The sequence below is a fragment of the Megascapheus bottae genome, chromosome 3 (genome assembly GCF_031878675.1).
Source record: "Megascapheus bottae isolate mThoBot1 chromosome 3, mThoBot2.hap1, whole genome shotgun sequence".
NCBI lineage: Eukaryota > Metazoa > Chordata > Mammalia > Rodentia > Geomyidae > Megascapheus > Megascapheus bottae.
In genome coordinates, this window is record NC_143511.1 from 78,078,940 (window position 1) to 78,103,509 (window position 24,570).

Sequence of the window (24,570 nt, forward strand, 5' to 3'; positions counted from 1 at the left end):
TATGGAAGTATAGCCCCAGGAACTGCTTTTGGTAACCCAAGAACTATGAATAGGGTAGCATCTTACCCTTACTCTCTTACTTTCAGGACCATTTCTACAACTCCCTACTTAAGCTCCTATTTGAATGATCACTGGAATATCAATTGAACATTCTCAAACCTGACTTACCATCTTCAAACATATATACCCTCAACAACTCCCTTTCCCACCCCCGGTTCTCCACCCCAATGAAAAAGACTACTACCCACGTGGTGAACCAAATCAAAACATTCATCTCCCTCTTTTCCCTATTTAACCTAGATCAGGTGATTCATTGCTAAAGGAATGATCTTCCCACTTCCCTTACTTCCTGAGATTTTCTTCTTTCTCCACCTTCATATTCTAATCCTCATTAAATGCTGAATCCTCCCCACCTTTAAGTTATGATTCTACTTTCATAATTTTTTTGGTAGTACTAAGATTTGAAGTCCAGTCATTGCCCTTACTGTGCAATTACTCTTCACTTGAGGTATGTCTCCATTCTTTATTGGCTTTAGTTTTATTTCCCACAGGGTCTTGCACTTTTTGCCAGGGACTAACCATAGACCACTATTCTCATGCACACACACACACACACACACACACACACACACACACACACCCCACTTCAATCTCTTGTTAAAGACTTTTCTTAATCCTGCAAAACAATCACCACTGCCTTACATTATTGTCCAAGTTTATATGACCTCCATAGGACTCTTTGTACTAGAAATCAATTTGGTTATTTCTTGTCTCTTTCCAGCTATGATATAATGCTGCTAAAGGGCCTGCTAGGCTCTGGAGTCATCAAACACTAATGCAATGCCTATGCATAGTAGGGATTCAACAAATAGTTGCTGAATTAAGGCATAGATGTGCCCTTCTCTCCGTTAACTGGGATGTTCCTAAACTAGTCTGCAGCAGGGATGTTTCCGTATCATTTGTATTCAGCTCTTTCTTTCTCACAGAAACCACACTCTCCCACCAATGTGAAATAAAACAGTTGTCACACTCGAATCAGAAAGAGGCTGTCAAAGTGCTTAGGAAAAGCAGCTGTACCTTGCTGGTTTCTGAAAAACAAACCACCATTTTGCAGAAAAGCAAAGTTATCTGCACCCTTTCCTACCTCCTCCCAAATTGTTGCTGATTGCTGGGAAGGTGCTCAGATGACATGCTGTTCCTGGGGGCCAGTGTCCCCTGCACACAACACATCAGAGACAACCTAGCAAGCACTGAGCAGTAGAAACCAGAAAATGAGATGTCGCAGACTGTTCCCATCGCCAGGACTGATTAATAAATTACAAGCTTGCAAATCCTGGAACGTGTGCTGGATACATGAATCAATGTTATGCTGAGAGCTGAAAGATACCTTCCCAGTGTCCTGGCTTCTGGATTCCTAAGACATAGTCCTCAGTGTATCAGAAATCTTCTTATCTCTCTGGTCTACCCACTTCCTCCTGAGGATTGCCTTCTTGGTGTAAGAAGACAGTATATGCTATCTTTTTCAGCTAGCTCCTCTACAGAAGACAAAAGGCCCTGTTGTTAGAGGCTACATCAGGACTCCTCCTACTGAGTTTCCCTGTGGTTCAATTTCCCAGGGTTGGTCCTTCCAATATCTACTTTACCTAGCCAGTCCTTTTATATTCTGAAAGCTTGAGAGCCATCTGGAGATGTATTCATCTTTGCTCATGAAGACACTAGGGCTCAAACAATTTAAGCAAAGGCCTAAAAACTCCACGTTCTAGGGGAAAGGACAGAATCATGATTCATCTAAGTGCGGCCTAAGTGTAAAACATTATTAAGCTACCTTGGCAGTGTTATGGTTCATAGAAGTTTAGATACTGATTTGTGGCTGGAAGTTTCCATCAAGGTGAATATTACCAAATTGAGGAGAGATAAAGGGTGGACTTCATAAACTTTCTCCCAGACAGTCTGAGCATTTCCTCCTAAGGAAATACAGTAATTCTTCTGCCCAGAAGGAAAGACTTGAGAGATAAAGAAATTGCCTAGAGGCAAAAGCCTGAGCATTTGGTTCCTTTCATGACAGATACAAAGGTATCCAGCAGCTGTATAGCTCTGCCTGAAAGAATACATCAAGAATATGGAACTGTGGCAGGTGAGTCTCTGGTTAGGTGCAGGAAGAAGCCCGGCTGAACAGGACATCTGCTGCCAGGGAAGGCTGCCCTGAGTGCTACTCAGTCTCCACTGCTTTTGTCTTAGGCTCCATACTATTTTTCTCTCCCTGAATTGCTGCCACGGCCATATAACCCTTTTCTCTTTCTCTCTTCCACCTGCTTCTCACGCTTCAGCAAGAGCAACAGTTCTAGATGCCATACTTTATTAGCCTGCATCAGGTTCACCCTTTGAAACCTTCATCTGCTGTTTCCCACACAGGTTGTAAACTGCTTATCCTGAACCCTGCCCACACTGACAGCACAATATTCCTCCAAGCCAAAAGGGAACCATAGTATAGGAAAACCAAAACACCAGCTCCAAATGAGCATTTTACAAGTTGCAGTGAGTCCTTCCCCTATTGACAAAAGCCAATGTCAATTTTGGTGTTAGGATAAGTGATTCAGAAAGGAACAACTCATCATTGAATGGAATACAACAGAGATTATTAGCCAGGCACTAGTGGCTCTGGCCTGCCATCCTACCTACTTGAAGGCTGAGATCAGAGGATCAAGATTTGATGCTGTGAGACTCTTACCTTCTTTTCTCCGATCCACCAGCAAACAGATGTGAGTGAAGGTGTGACCCAAGTGATAGAGTACAAAAGCTTTGAGCAGAAAAGCCAAATGGTAGTGCAAAACTACAAGTTCAAGCCCTGTTACCAAAGATAGGAGGAAGAGGAGGAGGAGGAGGAGGAGGAGGAGGAGGAGGAGGAGGAGGAGGAGGAGGAGGAGGAGAAAGGAGAAGGAAGAGAAAGAGGAGGAGGAGGAGGAAGAGGTGGAGGAGGAAGAGGAGGATAAGAAAGGAGAAGGAAAGAAAGAGGAGGAGGAAGAGAAGGAGGAGGAAGAGGAGGAAGAAGAGGAGGAGAAAGAGGAAGAGGTGGAGGAGGAAGAGGAGGAGAAGAAAGGAGAAGGAAGAGAAAGAGGAGGAGGAGGAAGAGGAAGAGGTGGAGGAGGAAGAGGAGGAGAAGAAAGGAGAAGGAAGAGAAAGAGGAGGAGGAGAAGGAGGAGAAAGAGGAGGAAGAGGAGGAGGAGAAGAAGGATGAGAAAGAGAAGGAGAAGGAGGAGGAGGAGAAGGAGAAGGAGGAGGACGAGTAGGAGAGAATATCAAACTGTATCAAAAGTACTGAAGTCAAATTTGGTTTTGTGAGTTTTCATTTCAATCACAGATTTTTATCTACATGTCTAGCAGGCATGTATCTCTGCTATAACTCAACTGAAATTCAATGTAAAAGGTATTTCTTTTCGTAGGTTCAGGTTAAATTATATAACAAAAAAGAAGACAGTTCTATAAATGTCTCCCTACGAATACTCTAAACTATCCAGAGATTGCAAAATTGGTTGAAATCACCTTACCATCTCAGTCTCAAAAGCATGTATGGTTTTGGGCCCTACCATAAGAGAGGCCTAAAATAAATGCACTGTACTTCAAGGACTTAGAGTTCTAGACTGTCTCCTGTCTCCCTCCTTTCCAGGCACTGTGTGATTTCTACGAGATGACCGTTGATGCCTTTTCATGCAATCAGATCCTTCCTGAAGACTGTTCAGTACACCCTTCCTCTAGCATGTCCTTTCAGACTTCCATCCTTTTCTCAGCTTTGCCACCTCAGTGTTAAGCAAGAAAAACCCCTTCCAGTGCGCACAAACATCACTCATTCAGGAAATTGAACATTTACCATGTATCACAGCTGTTTGTCTTTCAATCAGTTTCCTTCATGATATATTTTGAAGTTCTTGATAATAGGGATCAAGGATTTCTTCCTCCATTCCCAAGAAAGAATGCAAGGCCAGCTAGCAGATCCATAAGTATTTTTTTTTTCAAATAAAGAGATCTGCCCCTACCTTCTGTAAATAACATGGAAAGCAGTGTCTGAGGCCCTAAGAGTTTATTTCTATTTCTCCTTTTAATTTCTTCAGTCCTAGCAGTGGCTGGCCACCTTTGTGTCACTTTAAAGCCCCATGTCAGTTTGTTTCTCAGAGGGTTGAGCAAGCAGGTCCATTTTTAGCCACTGCTCCCGACTCAAGCGGGGAAATTGCTCTACAGCGATTACAGAAAACTGTGGTTTGCAACCCACAGAAGTCCGTTTAGTAATGGCATGGGAGCACAAAGAGGTAGCATACAGCATGAGTGCCAATTTAATAGCAATAAAGCCCTTGTTCTTGGAATTGGAGCTCAATCTTACATAATCAACATCAAAGATAATCTTGGAATTGACACCAAATCAATACTACAACTTGAGATAACTTTTCCGGTCATCATTGTCCTCTAAAGAGTAAGACTTTGATAGGAAATTTGGATTATGTGAGAACTAAGATGGGAGGGAAGAGGGTCAGGGCTGGAGGTCTGCGACTCTCACCGATGCTGCCAAATTCTAAGTGGCTGGAATTGATAAATGGGATCATGAGATGAAACCCTGTCCTCATCTACTCTCTAGCTGACTGGGCTCAGAAGCAGTATTTGTTTATACTCTTGATGTAGGCCGATCTAGGTTTAAAGTGATCTGGATACATATGTCCTGGCGACATTATGCATATGTATATTCAACTTAACAATGATGCTTAAATATCTTTAAAGATTGTTGTAGTGAGAGGAAAAACCCCTCTGGAGTCCACAAAAGGAAGGAAGACACCTGACATCCTGTAATCCTAGCTACGCAGGAGGCTGAGATTTGACTATAGATCACAGTTCAAAGCCAGCTGGGTCCGAAAAGTCCATGAGACTGTGATCTCCAATTAACCTCCAGAAAACCAGAAACGGCACTGTGGCTCAAAGAGTACTAGCTTTGAGCAAAAGGAGCTCAAGGACAGTACCCGGGTTCTGAGTTCAAGGCCCAAACCAACAAAAAAAGGAGGGAGGCAGGGAACGAAGGCTTCTTTCTGGAGTAGAAAACGACTTATGTTTAACTATCTTCCTCTGTAGTAAAAATCAAGAATAATTTCTCCCCACTAATGCATTCTTGATGCCCAGGTCTAAAGCTAGGTTTATGCTTTGCATGGAAACATCCCTTCCCATTGGCTCCTGCGGCTAGCCATTTGGCAACCTAACTATTATAGTGGTGTCCCTGTTTAATACACTCCAAACCAAATTCATGAAGGCCAAAATCTAATATCATCTACTCTAACGGTTTTCTCACCACAGTTTTTTTTTTCCAAATCTTCTTTCAGAACTATTACAGCACAGCGTCTCAATTTCTGCATAAGTGATACTGCACTCCTTTGCTAGCAAGAGTGTCCTGCCCATTGTAACAATATTTAGCATTATTCCGGGTTGCCCGCTAGATGCCAGTGGCACCCACTGTAACTACCAGTCAGACAACAAAATTGTATCCAGAAATTTCTAAAAGTCTCCTTCTATAACCAAGACATAAAAATCATTGATCCAACTCATGTCCAAAAATTAGATTTAAATATCTGAGGGAAGACTCCAGCATTGGTGTTTTAAAGGAGCCCTCTTACATGGTTCTAATAGCCAACTACAGTTCTGTATATTAATCAAGGTAGTCTCGCACTCCTCAAATGTCACTCCACCCAGGATTAACGTTCCTATGTTCACACCACAAGGGGAATGCCCTTAGGAACATGAAATGAAAATGAGAAAACTTAAGATGAGCCTTGTAACATTAAAGCCTTGGACTGATACCATTCCTCTCAACTGTGAAACAAAAGGTATATGCTAGCCAAAGAACTGAAAAACATCAACACCCAAACTGAAGATGTATCCCGTACTGAACACACTCAAACTGAGGATGTGTCGGAGTACTGTGACATGGATTGCACTTCAAAAAAGCAACACATACACTAGCAAAGCGAGGAGGAGCTGGTAATTTCCATGGCTTGCTCACTACAAGCTGATATAGTTAAAGAGATTTGGTAATATGGAAAAAAATGTTGTTGTAATTGTCTAATAGGAGCAAATGCCCAGTTGCAAGGAAGGCATATATATATGCTATTCTTCATGTGTATGAAATACATATATATATGATACTTATGCATATATGTGCACTCACATATACTGTATATGTATATCATTTGAAAGCAAAATAGAATGGCCAAAGATGCAGAGACTGGATCAATACTTGCCTATGAAATGAGTCTCCTCTGCTATTTTGCCTAGCCCAAATGATATAAATTGAAACACTAGCAAGTAACAAGTTTATTGTGAAATGTCAATTGGGCAATTTCTACATTGGGTATAGAGCAATGACAGCTAGTTAAGATTTTCATTAGTGATTATGGTTATTATTATTCATCTGACTAGATGATTCTATTCTCTGCTCCCCCAAAAAGTACACTTATTAATATTTCTGGACAGAAATTCACTTAATATACATTATGAAACTCTGACTAGGAAAGATTTTTACCCACACTAATAGATAGCTTTTGGATTATGTGATGTCAAATCCTGTCTGCAACTGAGTGGTGAAGGCTACCCTCCTAGCTACACAAGAAGCTAAAATATAAAGGATCACAGACTCGGATCAACTTTGGGCAGGAAAAAAAAATCACTAGATGCTATCTTCAAAATTACCAGCCAAAAGCAGGTAGAAGACATGGCTCAAGTCTATCACTGAGTTCAAACTCAGGTATTGTAAACCTTTTGATAACCAAGAGTCTGGAGACCCCATTCAAGTTCATCCACAAATATCTTGAGTGGGAAAGTAATGGCTTTCCTCTCATCTTCAGTTCTAAGATCTCTGAGGACAGGGACCATGTCTGCCCTTGAGCCACTTAACTACTCACTGCACAGCACCTGGTATACTGAGGTGCCAACATATACTTCAGAGCAAATGCCAGGTAAAATCCGTATCTCATTCATCCCAGTTGAATCATCCACTCTTCACCCACCCTATTCATTAAGAAAAAGAGCTTTTACCACAAAACCCCACCGTATTTTTTAATAAAACATATGAAAGGGAAATGAAGAAAGCACACTGGAACTGAGTTTCACGCAGCTCTGCAATAAATACACAAGACAGCTAGGCAATTAGACTTGGTTTACCAAGGTTTGATTTATGCTGAACTTTCAGGTACCTATTTAGAACTCAAAGGGAGGCGCAACATAAGCCACAAACCACTGTCCTTGCAAGCTGTAGAAAAAAATCAACTCAATACGAAACCACCCTCTGTGGCAAAGAGAGCATCTTTACCATTGGCTTCCTCCTGTCTTGCCTCTCCAGAACCAAAGTTTACAAATACTACCACAAATCCCTAATAAAATCCACCTTTCTAAATAATTGCTAGATTGATTACAAGGACTGATGATCTTACAGTCGGGGGGAGGGGTAATTAACAGAAAATAAAACAGGAAGAAACACTGTAAGCTCAGGAAACACCTTTAGACCCTACTGACATAAATTATCATAGAAGAAAAGATTTCTATTAATACAGCCAAGCTTCTAGAATGAAAGAATCCATATTTCTGAAGTTCTTCAAAGATTTCAAGGTCTATATACTTGATCCTTCCTAAGCTCTAGACTGCAGAGCTGGTAAATTACTTCTTAGCACAAGAATACCAGGTACATACTTATTCCCATTTTTCAGATGAAAAAAGTCTCAGAGAGGTTTTAACTTATCTAGAGTCTAAGGATCTCAAACATCAAAAATCTGGTAGCAAATCTACTACATAGCAAGCAAGGAGAGTCACAACAGAAAGCAAAGTAAAGGCTCATGTTGTAGAATATTCATTGTATGCATTTGGTTATCAGCTATTTCATTTCTCTGTTGTACATGTGGACAATTTTCTCAGCCTTCTAGTGCCTCAATTTTCTCATTCCTAATGTAGACTAATACTACTAATTCCTTCACAATATAATCAACTAATTAATAGTTGATAAATATATGATCTTAACAAAAAGTATTTTTTTAAAAAGATCATTCTATTGGAATGGTTGTTCATAATGTACTATGTGAAGTTATTTCTTTTATCTCTTTTTTTTTCTTTTCTCCTTATGGTTTATCTCATGTTGTCACTGTATCTGACTTTGGTACCTGGTATATTTTATATACATTTATTATGAAATAGGGAGTGGAAGGGGAAAAGCAAGATGATTGAGAGGGGGTGGGGGAGGGAAAGTGGGAGAAAAAACATGGGAAAGGGTACTAATGTTCAAGAAATAATATACACACTACCAAATGAATATAACTGTAACCCCTCCATACATCACCCCAACAATAAAATACAATTATTAAATTAGAAATAAAAACAGAAAGGATAAGTCTATTGGAATGGTTTAGAAGTTCATAGAAATACTTCCACATAAAAGATAATTTAAATTTGATTATATGAACAAGTAGGTAAAACAAACATTGATTTCTTCCTCCAGACAAAAAAATTGAGTATGTGAAGGGTCACTCCTACTATGCAATTATAATTGTTTGCTTATTTCCATTTCCCTCCTGTCCTTCAACTATAGTCTAAGCTGTGGAGAGCTGTGGAGTATGTGTGTGTGTGTGTGTGTGTGTGTTTTATTATTTACTATTGGTCATCTGTCACTAAGTAATAGCAGAGTTACAGCATACAATCTGTTCTAAATTCTAAAATAACGTATATATGAGTCAATGAACTTTGCATAAATCAAAACATGCACATTAAAGAAACCAAACACATTTGAAGTCAAAGAAAACCCGATGCCCAATAAGAGAAAAGATGCATGTTTTCCCTTCCATATGTGGAAGGTAGATTTAGCTTATAAATGTGTAAGTAAATATGTTGTATGGTATGAAAGGGTATACAAATGTATTAAGTGAAATACGGTAGATTCAAGGGAGAACTCAAATACTGTACTTCCTTAGAAAGGCAAAGTCAACAAAATAAAAACTACTTGAAAAGGATGGGGTGGGGGGGTCAAGTGGGAAAGAGTAGAAAATAAAGAAGCAGGGAGAATGAAGTCAGAAATTCAATGTATATGCTACAAAAATTAAGAAAAGTGAGGGAAGGGGTTGCTTGAGAGGGATGTATGAGAATGTTGAAAGGGCAGACATTGATCAATAGGAATTATATTCACTAACTGTTTTGTTAAATAGCAACTTCTTTGTACAGCTACTTAAAGATAACCAAAAAATGTAAAACAAAAACTGAAAAAAATCTCAACTCCAAATATGCTGTATTTTAAAAATGACAATATTTCACAGAATCACGACATTTCAGAGGGAGACCACCTCAGTTAGCTCACCCACTTTATACAGTATGAAAGCAAGGCTCACTGAAGTTTCATTCCTTGTCCAAAACATACAGGCAAGAAAAAGCATACATGACTCTGGCTAGTATCTAGATGCTCTGGCTTCAAGTCAAAGATCTGCCATGGAAGAATAAAGAACAGTAACACCAACCACAACAATAAAACCCTTATCTTCTGTTATCCTCCCTTAGCTCTAGGCCTCTTCTGCTCAAACTGTCTCAAGCAAGAGTTGTGCATCTCATGCGTACAAACCACAGCACAGACACACGTGATTGTGTGCTGTGATTGGAAAGGTTTCCATATTTGCCATATGGCAATGACCCCTTACCAGGACTATAGAACTGAAGTCACCTTTTGTATGGATAAGAATGTGGAAGAAAATGGTGACATCTTATCACCTATGTGAGGAAGAGGAACTTTTCAGGTTCTTTCTGAAGCTGGGCAGTTTCTCTTCCTCTCCAATCTAGATTCTGCCAGAGTGGTACTAGCTAAGACTTAGGGTCTAAAGCATCTTTGTAAAGATGGCTTTAGTGCATCACCTTGATAAAGATGTCTTTCTCTCATGAGCTAATGTCCAGTTTTTAAGGTTCTGTAACCAGCCATGTAAGCATGCAGAAAGACTGGCACATTGTGAAATGTTTTAATATATCAACAAAGTGACTCACAAAGAAGAATTAATAGCTGTCCCTACCAGTGTCCTGGTTGGCTCTAGATCTGACAGGTGCTTGGATGAGCACACACCTCTGCATACCTATTTACATGCGTTTCCATATGTAGGTTATGATAACAGCTCCACTCAATCTTCACACATCATGAATGCCAAATCAATGTTATACTACATGTGACTCCTTACTTCTATCTATCTACTTCTACCTGCAGTTTTCCATTGAACCATTTACTCTGTGTGTGTGTGTGTGTGTGTGTGTGTGTGTGTGTGTGTGTGTGTGAAAGAGAAAAAGGGGGGGGTGGGAATGTTTAATTAGTATCAGTTCCTCCTATGAGAAAAAAATAAGACCCTGTTTATTTTATTCATCTGCCCTAGATACAGTGCTGGGCCTGTATCTGTTGATTCATAATGATTTCATTTGAGGATTAAATAGAATAAAGAAGGAATCACTGGATGGTCAAGGGTCTGAATTCTGAGTTGAACTCCATCATTTAATTAACCACATGAGTTTGGTTGAATCTTATACTTATTTCTGAAGCTAGACAGCATCTTGAAATTCAACTTGCTGGATGAGTACAAACTTTAAGCACCACATTCCAAAACATAGCACATATGAAAACTGGGCACAGAAGTAGATGCAAATCTCTTCCTAAGGGAAGAGAAGGACTGGAGTCCTTGTTAATCAGCCTTTTGACCCTTTGCCCACAGTGCAGTGGTTTCTATGGCGACTATAATCAGTTCTCCCCATTTCAGATGGCACCGTTTGGAAACCAATGATGTCTATCAAATAAATGAGGGAAGTGAGGCTCAGGAGAATACGGAGTTATGCCTAATATCAAAAGTCCCGTTCATGGAGAGCTAGAACAGGTGTTTAGCTGTCCTAATTTTCAGCCACAGTGGCAACATTGCACATCTCGATATCTCTTTAACTAACACACCAATGTTGACAACTTAGACAGGATGAGGAATATGTGAAGCATTCCTTTCAGAGCTCTAAATTCAGTGCATTTGGGAGCCACAGTGATAATGAGAGAAAAGACAAATATCCAACATAATTGTGAGAAGAGAACTTTGGAGCTATGTAGAGTAACATAGGACCTAAGCTCCAAGCCCCTACTGGACAGATGACCTAGATCAACACAGCCAGCCTTCCCTAGTCCTCCTTTCCATCTGTATAATGCTAAGGCACCATCCACATTATAGAGAATGCACCTATCCTGGCACATAATGAATGTTCAAAAGAAAGATGCTATGGTTATTATTCTGTACGTGTGACTCCTTTTGGGGGGACCCTATAGAATTTTAAGCAATTCCAAAATAATAACCACCACATTGGTCATCTCACATGGGCCATGAATTCCCTTATAAAATGGCAGAATTACCACCACCAAATCACACCATGACTACTTATTCTCAGGCTACTTATCCTTAGCATCTAACGAGGGGAATGAGAAAATTCATACTTGATAAGATGCATTATTAAATAAGAACTGGTGTCTTCATTAGGATGGTTATGAGCTTATAAGCATATTTGAGTTTAAGCTTAGGCTACATAGCACTGTCCATCGAATTACCTTTGAAAGCCATGTCTCAATTTAAGCCCTCCCCACTCTCAAGTGTCCCATGATGTTCACGTAGAAGACAAAGTCACGCATAAAACACGGAGGTTATTATTTGACAAAATACAAACACAAGAAGACAACAGGATCTTTATTATGCCTTCCATTCCCCAAACCTAACATCTCAAACTTACATCCTCTCCAGCAGGAGAAACTTCAGGAAGTCACATATTCTTCCTCATGGAGTATAAAGATATACCCATACCTAGTTCATGCACAAAAACCAAAAAACAATGGCTGCATTCTGCCAGAAATTCTAGGTATAAGGATCAAAATATGAAAATAATCAAAAGACAACTGTTTGGGGGAGTTATAAATAGTATTCCTGAAGGGGGTAGCCCTTTGAATCAGTCATTATATGTGAGAAATTCTGATTCTCCCTCTCCCTTTCTCTCTCCTTCCACCATCTTTCATTTCTGTCCTTTCTCTCTCCCCTTCATTTTACTCACTCGGTAATCATTTCTTTCCTTTCCTACATTTCATAATATCCAGAAGCACCCTTCCCCAATAACATTCTGGTTATTTACAACTCTTCAAGTTCATCTGTGTACTCTTCCACAAGCACAACTGTTGTGCAACCTGGCCAACTTTCAAACTAGAATTTGAGCAATCCATAAGAACAGCAGGCCCTTTATCTGGTAAGTATTTCAATAAGCACTGTCTCCAAAACACAGTACTACAAAATGCTCCTGAAATAATTGCCTACTTTTCATATCGACCACAAAAATGATGACAGATCTAAATTCAGGCTTCTTAGTGACAGACCAGAGTTCTTTCTTGCACTCTTTCCTTGCTCTTTATTCTAATTGGCTCAGAAATGTTAGAGATTGCCCTTTCTTCCTTGACATTAAGACAAAAGCTCCAGAGGTTTTCACATTCTTCAATTCAATTCCAGAATATTTATGGCGTGCTTATGATAACAATGACATAGCAAAAATCATCGGAGAATTTAGAAGGGAATTAATTTTATAAATCTACATGTATGTACAGATATCATGACATATACTTATAAATACATGCATGCATATGTGTGTTTGTATATATGTATGTGCATATGTTTGCATGTATTTTCTTCAAAGAATTTCCACATAGGTGAGAAAGAAATAAAAGAATAAACTCTAATGGACAACAGTTAGTAGCTGATGTTGAATAAATATAAAGAGTTGTGACCATATCAAGAATATAATAATTAAGTAAAATGTGGAAAATGAGTGTTTCAAATAAGAAAGTCTTTTGAGCTGTCAAGACTTAGAAAACAGTACCCCAGAGCATTTATATGTGCTTAGTGCTTGGAATACTAGACAAATGAGAACTGTCTCAGCACCTTCTTCAGCCCTCCTGTCTTGTCCTCTAAAGCACAAGGAAGCACTTTGGGTGAAATTTCCTGTCGTGTTTTCCCACAGATCCTTCAAAAGGAGCTCAACTGTCTTGAATCCTCTCCCAAGAATCTCATCAATCAAGGGAGATTAACACAACAGGAGACATGAGCCCAGACAGAGTTTATCACAGGTTCCTACCTACTTTTCTAATGGGATGATCAGAGAAAGCAACTTTCATCACCAGGGAAACTTGACTTGCATTAACAGGGCAATATTTTATTTGCCTAATATTTGCTTCTTGACCCCTCCATAACTTGCATGACCACTACACCAAAGAACCCTCAAAGTTGCTTTGCTTTGTTTTGTTTTGCTGTAGTTAAATATGTAACATGAAATTAACCATCTGGCCTTTCTTCAACTAATCAAGCAACTAAAATTCAATATTATTCCTCCTGTACAGCCATTCTTAAAACAATTTCATTGGGCCTTCCCTGTACCAAGTTAAATCTTTTTCTGTTAACAACTATAATAGTTCATCAATGAGTTTAGATCTACTCAAATCCAGATTGTTCTTTCAATATCTCTACTTTTTTTCCTAATGAATACATTTGGGTAGGGTATTAAGTTTGTTAGCTTTTGCCAATCAAGAGGATTTGAATCCCAGTCTTACCATTTATTGACCATGTTTGTAACTTTAGACACATTATTTAACCTAGCTGAGACTCATTAATACAAGTACTTGTTAATCAACTACATGATTACGAAGATTTTTAAAAATAAAATATTGTATAATGTATATCAAATACCATGACTAGCATAAAATAAACAATAAATGCTAGCTATCTGATCTTCTCCATGTCATTTATGCAAAATAAATAAAACAAAACAACAGCTATGGGAAAGTTAATGGCTACCTTAGCCAAGAGCGTACCTGTATATTTTATATCTGGTTGTAAATCCTTGACGGTGTCTTTCCACAAAGGATAGGTAGCTCCTGGAGTGGTGGAAAGGCCCCCTGTCTGAAATAAGCCAATCAAATTCCTTGGAGACATGTTGGTCCGTCCCAGCTGGCTCCTGGTGGGAGGGCTGCACTGAGATACCGCCCCATACAAACAGGAAGTAGAGGAGCTCAACAAACCTCCAGTTCATGCTTTTCTGCCGGCCTTTTTCCTCTCATTCTTGCTCCATTCTGTGGAGTCCTAAGAGAGAAGAGATCAAGAAGGAAGAAGAAAAGAAACAAAAAAGGAGGTGGGAAGAGAGAGGGGAGAGAGGAAGAAAAATGGAAAAGAAAAAAATTAACACATTTGCATCAGCAGAGTTTATCTTCTATCACTAGGATGCTTTCAAGTTTACAAAACCCATCAGTTTCTGGTTAAAAGAATGAGAGCTGTGGTGGCTGGGGCCACATTCTTGGCTTGACTTTGCTTTACACTTGTTTAATGGACAGACACAAACTACTTGGTCTCAGAAAGGCTGTTTCCTCATTGCTAACCTTAGGATGTATCCAAATGCCTTTATTGCGGCAGAAGGTACATAGTAAATATTTAGACTACGTGTGTTTAAAGAAAGAAGGAACGAATGACTACAAAAGCTGAGCCTCATGGAGCCAGTCAGGGACATGAAAACAGAACTTAAGTCTTCACTATCTTCACAAACAACCCACAAGGACAAAAACAAGAGTCCCTTTTCCCTCTTGCATGGACATGAACTCATTATGTGTACCTCTGGCTTCTGCAGTGTCAGATGAATGCACAGGCCCTCATGGTGGCTTTTCAACGTAACTATTCTGGTCTGGATACCTTAGAGATTCATGTGCCTGCTGGATTTCACTTCTATCAGGGGACTGTCTTTCAAACCCAAGTTCATGACCAGAGAATTCACCTGCTGATGCCTTTGAGTTTTAAGAACCCTTGGTGTTCAGAAGAGAAACTGAAGGCCAAGGGTTTGATGGGGACTCTTGGACTGACTGGTAGCTATCTAAGCAGAGAGGGGCTGCATTAGACAAATGCTTGAATTCAAGAGAGAGCATAGAGTGTGCTTGTGTGTATGCTTGTGTGTCTGTACCATCTGTGTATGTGTCTGCATGTCTGTATATGTCTATATTTCTGAGTATGTATGTGTCTGTGTGGTACATGAATGAAAACTAGTATGACTGTGCAGGACCAGGAAAATGTAGAGATTTTTTTTTAATCTCATCATCAGTCTACTTACTGGCTCAATACTGGACTTTTGTGTGTTCCCCACACTTTCTATTCAAATCTTATCTTACTCTATATTGAAACTTTAATTATAAACAGCATTGCTTCATGCAAGTTATTTATCTTCTAAGTGTTTCATCTAGTGCCTGGCATTTAAAAAAGCAGAAATGATAAGGTGGTTAAGGATAATGAATGTTACTGTAGGTGTTGGCTACCTAATTCTCCACCAGTGAATGTTCAAGTTTATGCTGTTCCCATGGCTTACCCAAACCATATTTGTCCTTCAGTAGGCAGATAAGGATACTGCTATCAGTGGACCTTGTATCTTCCTAGTAATTTCATGCATTCCACTTGCTCATTTTCTATAACTGTACAGCAGCAATGGCTGCCTTCTATTAATTGTATTTGCTTGTTTCTATGTCTGTCTTGTTCTTTTGACTACATGCGTATAACTGGGAAGAGCCTGCAGCAAACAGTTCTAGTCTTTTCTAGCCATGAAACTAAGACAGTTTCTATATTTCATCCTTTTATGGCTACCATGTTAAAATACGATGAGGACATACACATTTTATCAACTGTAAAATAACCTGTATACATGATTAAATACACATGAATGTCTTCTCTTTTACTTGAATATGGGAAGGCTGTAAGGATAAGACAACAAACATCAAAATGGAACAGATGCAGATTTTCTGCACAGCTCAGTATTTCCTTCTCTTGCCCAACTGCACCATTTTATCATGAGTTGCTACAAAAATCTGCCTGTCACTGCATGCCCCAGCTGTCAGGGCAAGAGAGGGAGGCACGTGTACCGAGAGTGGGCTAGAAAAAAAGCTATGGCCTGAAGTTTTGTTCAGAGCCTAAAACAAAACTGCACATGTTGAGCCCAGAACTGTAACAGCTACAGCTGCCAAGACTGTCTGCCAGAGCTCTCCAGAGCAGCAAGCAGGGGGGTGGAGGCAATTGTTCAGAGATCCCCGACGTGAGCTCCAACACACTGGAATCGCAGCATGTCACCCATACAGCCTTGCTACAGAGCTTCTGTTGTGAGTGGGTGCAGGTGGGAGTCTTCAAGAGAAAGCCTTAGTTGTTATTGCAAGGAAACGGGACAGAGAACAGGGTGGCTTTCAAAACTGGAACAGGAACATAATTGCACATGGACTGGAGTGTGTGTGTGTGAGTGTATGTGTGTATGGGGGCGGGGGGTTCCGTTGGTCTGTGTAAGAGGATGAGATCTAGCCTACAGTTCTAGATGGAGCAAGTTTTTGACAGCTATCACTCACTGCTTCCCAAGTAGGGGCCATTTGGCTCCAGAGGGGACAGCTTTGATTATTACAATCAAGTGGATACCACTGGTATCTGTTAAGTAAAGACCAGTGCTGCTGGACACCTTCCATAATGCATAGGAAAACCTCAGGCAGCAAAGAATAATATGGACCAACAAGAGGTACATGGATGGAGAAATCTTGCTCCAACCCTAAACTCTTATTTTTTTCTTTGAGATCTTGACTTCAGTGATAACTTGAAATTCTTCCCTTTGAGTTCTTAATTAACAGTTCTTCTCCTCTCTGTTCCATGTCCAAACAGGGAAGTTGGGTATATGTGACTGTATTTGAATTTGTTTTGTTTTGAGGGTCTATGATAAACCTGCATTTCAGCAAGTTGCGGTGAGAACATGGAAGAAGTCAGAATAACTCTGTTGACTCAGTCAATCGTCATAATCCAAAGAGCACTAATAATAAAAATGGGTATTTCTATGAAGTACGTTTTAATAAAAATGGATACTTTTGTTCAGTGAGAAGATGAGAGAATTTATTATCTAAATGCTGTCAGATGAGGTATGACTTTGTAAAGCCCACTCAGTACAAGATTTCTTTACTGTTGGAGAGTCAATCTAAAATAAGGGTCGCATGACTTAATTGTTAAGCACGTACAATATCATTGCCTCTAAAAATTTCCTGTTCTTTTCATAATACCAAAGCACACACTCTAGTTTCAATATTAATGAAGGCATATTCCACATGGTAGACATGGCTCTTTCTCAGTCAACACTCAATAACTTTCCCACTCTCATAAATCTCCACATTCTCCAAGTGTCATAAGCAGAGACTTGGAGAAAGTGAAGGAATAGACAGTACAGAGGCTTAGGGAGTGAATGGGGTGGAATAAGCAATGTCAGTGGAAGGAAAGAAAAGAGAAAAGGTCAGAGACAGGCAAAGGCCAGCTGCATTTCAATCTTCCACGTGAAAGCTTCTCTGCAAGTATTTTCAGGAAGGAATTGAGCACTTAATGAGCCTTTACTTTGTTTGTTGATGAACCACTCTGGTTCCTTATATGAGAATGAAGAGTCATAGTTTCCTCCCCCCCGCCATGGAACAAATAAGAAGTTGAGGTTCACAAAGGTTAAGAAACTGGCCTAAAGCCTCAGAGCTAGCAGGATTAGAATACAGGGCTAAGTTATCCATTGCTGGACAACAAGCCTATCAAGTAGTGGCTAGTCCTAAGGCACAACTATTGAATTTCAAGAAACTGGTGGCAACCATATAATGGAAGATATCTCCTAAAGTTCAATGCTAATTTTATGTTGAAATACTACTTTGCACGCATTTTCTTTAAGTAAAATATATTAAAATGAAGTCCACCTATTATTTCTCTTACATTAATCTTCATGTACACTAGAATTTTTTTAATTCCATGTTTGGCTGCTACTCTGTTTCTCTTTGGCATTGCAGGAAGATGATGAACTCTTCTGCTCTATGACATTGCTAATGAAGGTCTCTCTTCTCTGTCCCCTCTTTCTGCCAATTTGAGGAACTCTTCATTACAAGTCTTTAGCTGCCCCACATTCACTTGCCTCTTGCTTCCAAAAATCTATAAATTAACCAACCAACACACAGTAAATATACTACAAATAAAAATTCCTGTTCCAGGGTCACAGCTCTTAATCTATATCTTAGAGACAGCTCAGAATATCTTCTACCTTGCATTTTGCAGCCTTTCTGCTTCCAGAACATTCATAAAGGGACTTTCCTGCAAAGTTGAGATTTAGAGCTTGGGAATAACAAGGCTGGTTCTATTCTAAGTGCTGCCCTTGACCTCCTGTGACCTTCAATGAGTCACAGGCTCCCTGTCGTGTGATGCTATAGTCAACAGAACTCCTGACATGGCTATAGCATAGAAAGCCTGTGAGGCCCTTGGCTGAACTGTGCTATATATAAGCCTGCAGTGTCATTAAGGGAATTGGGTTCATCCCACACAGAGCACATTCTCTAATCGTTGCTATTGTAAATTATTTACATCCTAGGCACACACTGCAAAGAAAGAGATGAGAGAGAAAGGCTTTCCAGCAGCCTGGTTACCACGTACCTCCTCTAGGGCTTTCTGCATGGATTACTGGGCCATGGCCCACATTCTAGGACAGAGGGCAAAAGAGGAGGCCCGCACTCTCCCTTCCTCTACCTGCTCAACATGAGCCAAATGATAGTTTTGCTGAAGCCTCCATTTCTTAACCTGGATCTCCACATGATACCAACCCAACAGAAAGAGAAGTGTAGGATCCCCGTACAGCACTTAGAAAAAAACCATCAAAACGCACTTTGCCAAGACACAATCTCTCACCCCAGATTACAGCATAATAAATAAAATTCTAGGTTCAGGACTGCAGTCCCAATGAAACCTAGACCACTGAACTTTCCTGCTGCCCTTCATGTCCTCAGTGGTGAGAGAGGGAGAAGGCTCCCAGCTTAAGCATCAACAAGAGCACTCCTACAACGTGCTAAATGTTCCCCCTTGCCTAACTCATACCAGAGAAATAGAAAACAAGAGCGCTAAAGACAGAAATTGAGAAAGAGGAAGGCCCAAGGATGGCAGCAGAGTTGGAAATGCAATTTAGGAAGTGACTTTCTGCTGAACTCATCCTAAAGGCACTGTGACCCTCCTCCTACCTGGGGACCAGAGCTGAGCCACACAAGAGAAAACCATGCAATATTTGCCTGAGAGCCAACCCAAGGTGGGAGGAGACCCAGTGGAAGAAAACTGGAGTTATCCTTCTATTTACCAGCAGTCCAAGGAATGACTAGTACACAAACTCCAAGGGCAAAGGTGCAGGGAATGCTAACTATAAAGACTCTTCTTTCTTAACTCGATTCCTGAGCAAACTCTCAACATGAAACACATCAAGTTTTGCCAGATGGAGTCAATATGGCAAAATTGCAAATTTGGGAAACAGAAGAATTTGTATAAAGAGGAAAGAGAAGCTAAAAAAAAAAAAACATGTTTCCTAAACTGCTTTTTAAAGCTAGACACTGTGGCGCGGTATACGTAATCCCAGCTATTCAGAGGGTGGAGATCAGGAGGATTTGATTGGAGATCAACTCATATAGGAAGTAAGCAAGATAAGACTCCCTCTCAATCAATAAACTAGGCATTCTGGATCATACTTGTAGTCCCTGATATAAGAGGCCTGAGGGTAGGAAAATTATCATCCAAGATTATTTCCAGACACAAATGAAAGTCCTACCCAGGAAACCATAGCTCAAGTGGTATCAGTGGTAGAAAAATCTGCCTCACAATCACAAGACACTGAGTTCCAACTTAAATTAAAAGCACAAATAAATAAAAATAAAACAAAATTTGTAAATGTTCTTATGAAAATACTTGCTTGCACTGTTCAGTGAGATGATTCATGCTTGTAATCTCTGAACCAGAGAATTCAGGCCAGTATGGGCTATAAAACCCTACCTTAAAAAAAAAAAAAAAGGGAAGAATAAAAGATAAAATCAGGCCCAAGTGGCTCATATCTGTAGCTACTCAGGAAGCTGATATCTGAGGATTATCATAGTTTGAAACCAACCTGAGTAAGAAAGTCTGTAAGACTCATCTCCAATAAACTACCCCAAAGGCCACGAGTAGAGCATTTACCCTGACCAAAAGAAGCTCAGGGGCAGTGCCCAGGCCCTGTGTTCAAGCCCCAGGACAACCACACAGAGATATACAAAAGATTTTAAAAAATTGAATATTCCTGTAAAAGCTGCAAATCACTAGTAGCAGATTTGCAGGAAGTACAAGTCAAGCATGAGTCTTCTCCTTACTTCTGCAATCTTAAACTCTACTCCTTGAAAACATGACATCAAGTTTAGCCAGATGGAGGCAATATGGCAAAACCATAAATTAAGGAAAGAGAAGAATCTGGGCAAAGAATGAAGTTTTCACTGCAAAGAAAATGATCTTATTCATTCTCATATACTAAAATGGACATCAATAGCTCAATGGATCCTATGTACAGGAAACTGAATACTGAAGTTATCTCCAAAGTGCATGGGTATCATTGTTCATGTCTGTAATCCCAGCTACTCAGCAGACAAAGACTAGAAGAAATTCTTTTTCAATGTAAAGTTAAAAAATTGTAATGATGCCCAAAATTGAATGAGAAACCTGATCAAATAACAAGTTTGAGGCCGGGAGTTTGGCCTAGTGGTACAGTGCTTGCCTAGCATGCACCAAGACCCAGGTTTGATTCCTCAGTACCACATACATAGAAAAAAGCCAGAAGTGGTGCTGAGGCTCAAGTGGTAGAGCTCTGGCCTTGAGAAAGGCCCTGAGCTCAAGCCCCGGGACTGGAAAAAAAAAAGAAAAAAAGAACAAGTTTAAAGAACAAGAAGCAGGAAGAATCAAACACATTGTACTTTTGTTGTCCAATCTTATCCTAAGCCAATTCTAAGTTCTATGACTCAGGATTTTAGTACACCAAGCTCCAAAAGCCTGCCATCAATACATATAGTTTTCTTATTCTGACAATCAAGAACTATCTATCACAAATCTGCTAGAAAGATGGTATCAGGCTAATACAACCTGGGCTGTAAAACTTCTAAAATTGCTGGAGTTAAGAGGGCCATAGAAATGCAAATAAAATTCAAAATATGTAAAAACTTTATTTTTGTGATCTCAAGTATTACCCTTTGAATTAGCAATATAAACAGAGTTATCTGTAGCGTCTTTGTCTCATAAATATTTCATTTGAGCCACATTTAGAAATGTGAACATTTCAATTCTTACCTTTTGAGCTTTCTCCCCAGATTATCAGCCTTCTCTGCAGGAGATCTTTCAAAAGGAGAAGTGAAATTAATGCTTTTGAGTGCTTATTCTGTGCCAGTCTGGTAAAATTCAACAAATTATCTACTCAGTCCATGCTGTTTTGGCTTGCAAAGGCTAAGGTAGAATTGATCAAGTGATTTCACTATAGGGTAATCACAAGGCAAAAACATGAGTTATGTCCAGGGTTCTGTGAGTCTCTCTCAGTGCTTACTGAAAATGTCATCCAGTAGAAGCTTAAAAACAAGAAGCATTTACAAAGTAACAAGAAATGGACCCTAGAACTCAGGCCAGAAGACATGTGGGAAAAGAATGGAAATTGGATATAGGATCTACAAATAATATGCCCTCACTACAGAGACAAGTATAAGCATAGTGGCAAAAGACAGAAGCAAGAGCTGAATGGGGTACCACAGTTTGTAGTCAAACCTTTACACATAATTGGTACTTTCCTCGAGGCAGACATTCTATTACTCCCTTCCTATGCATCCTAGAATCTAGAACCCATCATATGGCAGATGATGAATTGATATTTACTGAATGAATGAATGACTATACGAATTAGAAATGAAGATCAGCCCCATGGGATCATAAAGGGAGCCATTTTTTTCTGTTATGTCATGAGAACGTTTATTAGAACAGAAATATAGGTTTAAGAGATTGATAATGGCTCATCTATATGGTGAGAATGACCCACTCAAGACTTCCAAACGGAAAAATTCTGTGTTAGATCTGTATTCAGATTGATTGTTCCAAGTTAGAGAAGGGCAACCATAAAATAAAGGAAGCTAGTACAATAGTACAAGCTGTCTTGTATTTGACAAATGTAAAGACTGGTGCAAAACAAACAAAATTTGGAGGCTGGGAGGTAGAATGAGAAAATGAATCTATGAATGAGAAATGCAGATAACAAATCTAGCTTGGTGAGTCAAATGAATGATAACACCATACAGGATCATAAATACTAGATACAAATGAATTCACTTAGAATTAATGATGACAAGTACTTTCTTGTGAATCCATTGAGTTTGAGGTCAAGTCAGGATTTCCAGTGGGCAAAAGAAGGCTTGAGACCAAAGGAAAAAGAGGCCCAAATTGGAGGAAGAGATTTGTCAATTACTCCAGTCTAGTGGTGTTTAGAGCTCTCAGAGTGAAGGAGACTATCCCACAAGCACGTGTAAGTCAAGAGCAAACAGTAGGAAATGTTCATACTGAGGCAGTACCAAGTGGGGAAAGATCCAATGAAGTAGACTGAGAAGAGACTGTATGAAAGGAAGCAGAGACGTTTAAGGCTAGAAGGGTCTCAAGTTTCAAAAGCTGCAGAGTAGAACAGCAAACAGAGACTTGAAATGCCAATTGTGCTTTAGAATTACAGAGGTGGTAGACAGTTTTCAATAGCTCAACAGGAACTATAGGTTCATGGAAAGTGATTAAAGCAGGAATGGGAAACAAGGAGATGGTGACACAGAATTTAGATCTCTTGGCTATGAAGCAAAAGAGAGAGCATCAGGCTGGGAGTTTGGCCTAGTGGTAGAGTGCTTGCCTAGCTTGCACAAAGACCTGGGTTCGATTCCTCAGTACCACATACATAGAAAAAAGCTGGAAATGGTGCTGAGGCTTAAGTGGTAGAGCTCTAGCCTTGAGAAAGTCCAAGGACAGTGCTCAGGCCCTGAGTTCAAGCCCAGGACTGGCAACAAAAAGAGAGAGAAGGTAATGGGGAAATTTTATTTTATAACAAGGGTTTAGTATATTTTTGTATACACATATGACACAGACCCATAATTGAAGAAAAACGTATGGGTGGGAAAGGAAACCAGTGGCTGAAAGTGCCATGTGGGATCTGAGATTAGGGGGAAGTATGTCAAACTCTAGGTAATCAAGGAGAATTAAAAGAGCACCCATAGCTTTCGGGCTCCACAGGAGATAAATCTGTGGCTTAAGTTACAGAACAGTGAACTGAGTTTTATTAGCTACCTGTACAATGAATTGTTGGCACAAAGCAAGAGAAAAGTTAACTCAGAGAGAGCAACTTCAAGAAGACTTCTCAGCAGGGCCAAGATTTGATTTGGGTTCTAATGAGTCAAGTAGGATTTTTTTTTTCTTGCTATAAAGCAGAAAGGTGAAAGGAAGGACTTCAGCAGAGATATACTAAGTTATGGGACCAGTGTAAGCAGAAGCTCAGAATTAGGAAAATTTACCGACTGCATGCAAAGTAGTAAAATAGATGCTGCAGAGCAAAGAGGCATGGGTGTTTAAAAGAATGGCCTCCCCACAGAGGCATTGTAAAGACTTAGAAAGGTTTCCCTCCTTTGGAATAACTAACACACGTCTAGGACTCTCCTAACAGAGGATTACAATAGCTCAAAAACTATATACATAAGGTCATATAGGATGAGACTAAATTAAAGAATCTCTAGGATATAGAAACAAGAGCTTTATCTTGTGTGATGCTTGTTCTTAATGTACTATATTATTTCTCCTCTCTTTTTTTGCTCTTATGGTTAATCTTATATTGTTACTATATCTGACTTTGTTTCCTGGTATATTATGCATACATTTATTTGTTTATTTGAAATAGGGAAGGGAAAGGGGAAAAGCAAGATGATGAGAGGAAGGGAATCAGAGACAAAAACATGAGAAGGGGTATCAATGTGTGAGAAGTAATGCACCTACTACCTGACAAATGTAACTGTAACACTTCTATATATTATCCGACAATAAATTTTTTAAAACTCCATGAAAATTATTTGTAATGCGATTGTAGAGATGCTGCACCCTTATTTCCAGAAGGAAAGAAGCCATATTCCTGAAGAAGAGGACACTAAGTATTGACTAAGATTTTCTATAGCTCACAGGCTGTGACTATGGAAGTCCAAGCTAATCCATCTATGAATAAGAAAGGAAGCTTGCAGGTTTTAAGCCAGAAAGGAACAAGGTGTTGCCTTGGGAGCAGGAGGAAAGGTGTGTGTATGGGGGAAGAAACACTGCATCCTTTGGATGAAAGGATCCTTAATCTTCAAAACACAATCCATTTTCCATACCAAAGCCCCTTTAAGCCTAGGAAGTCTGAGACTTTAAGTCAGGTGAGCAGCTTGTGTTTGCAGATTAAGAGGCCTTTGACCTAAAAGATCCTTTCTTTTTTGACACTCTAAAGTAAAGGCCTGGACTATTTCTAGCCCATACCTATCCTGGTAGAGGCAGCTTTAAATGCAGTCTGAGGACATGGCTGTTTTCGTGCTGAGTCTGTCACACAGTAGGCAGTTAGATGAATGGAAGGCCTCCTCAAAGAGATCCTTTGCCCCCAAATATC

The 24,570-nt window shown here is 39.7% G+C and overlaps 1 protein-coding gene across 1 annotated transcript in view; it reads right to left on the bottom strand.

Annotated features, from left to right (window-relative positions):
• Brinp1 (BMP/retinoic acid inducible neural specific 1) overlaps positions 1 to 24,570 on the bottom strand; it is a 182,814-nt gene that overhangs the window by 122,621 nt on the left and 35,623 nt on the right. The window contains exon 2 of the mRNA XM_090330518.1: positions 13,904 to 14,171. Coding sequence (XP_090186644.1) covers positions 13,904 to 14,121 — 218 coding nt within the window. The 5' untranslated portion in view covers positions 14,122 to 14,171. The remainder of the gene's footprint in view (positions 1 to 13,903; positions 14,172 to 24,570) is intronic.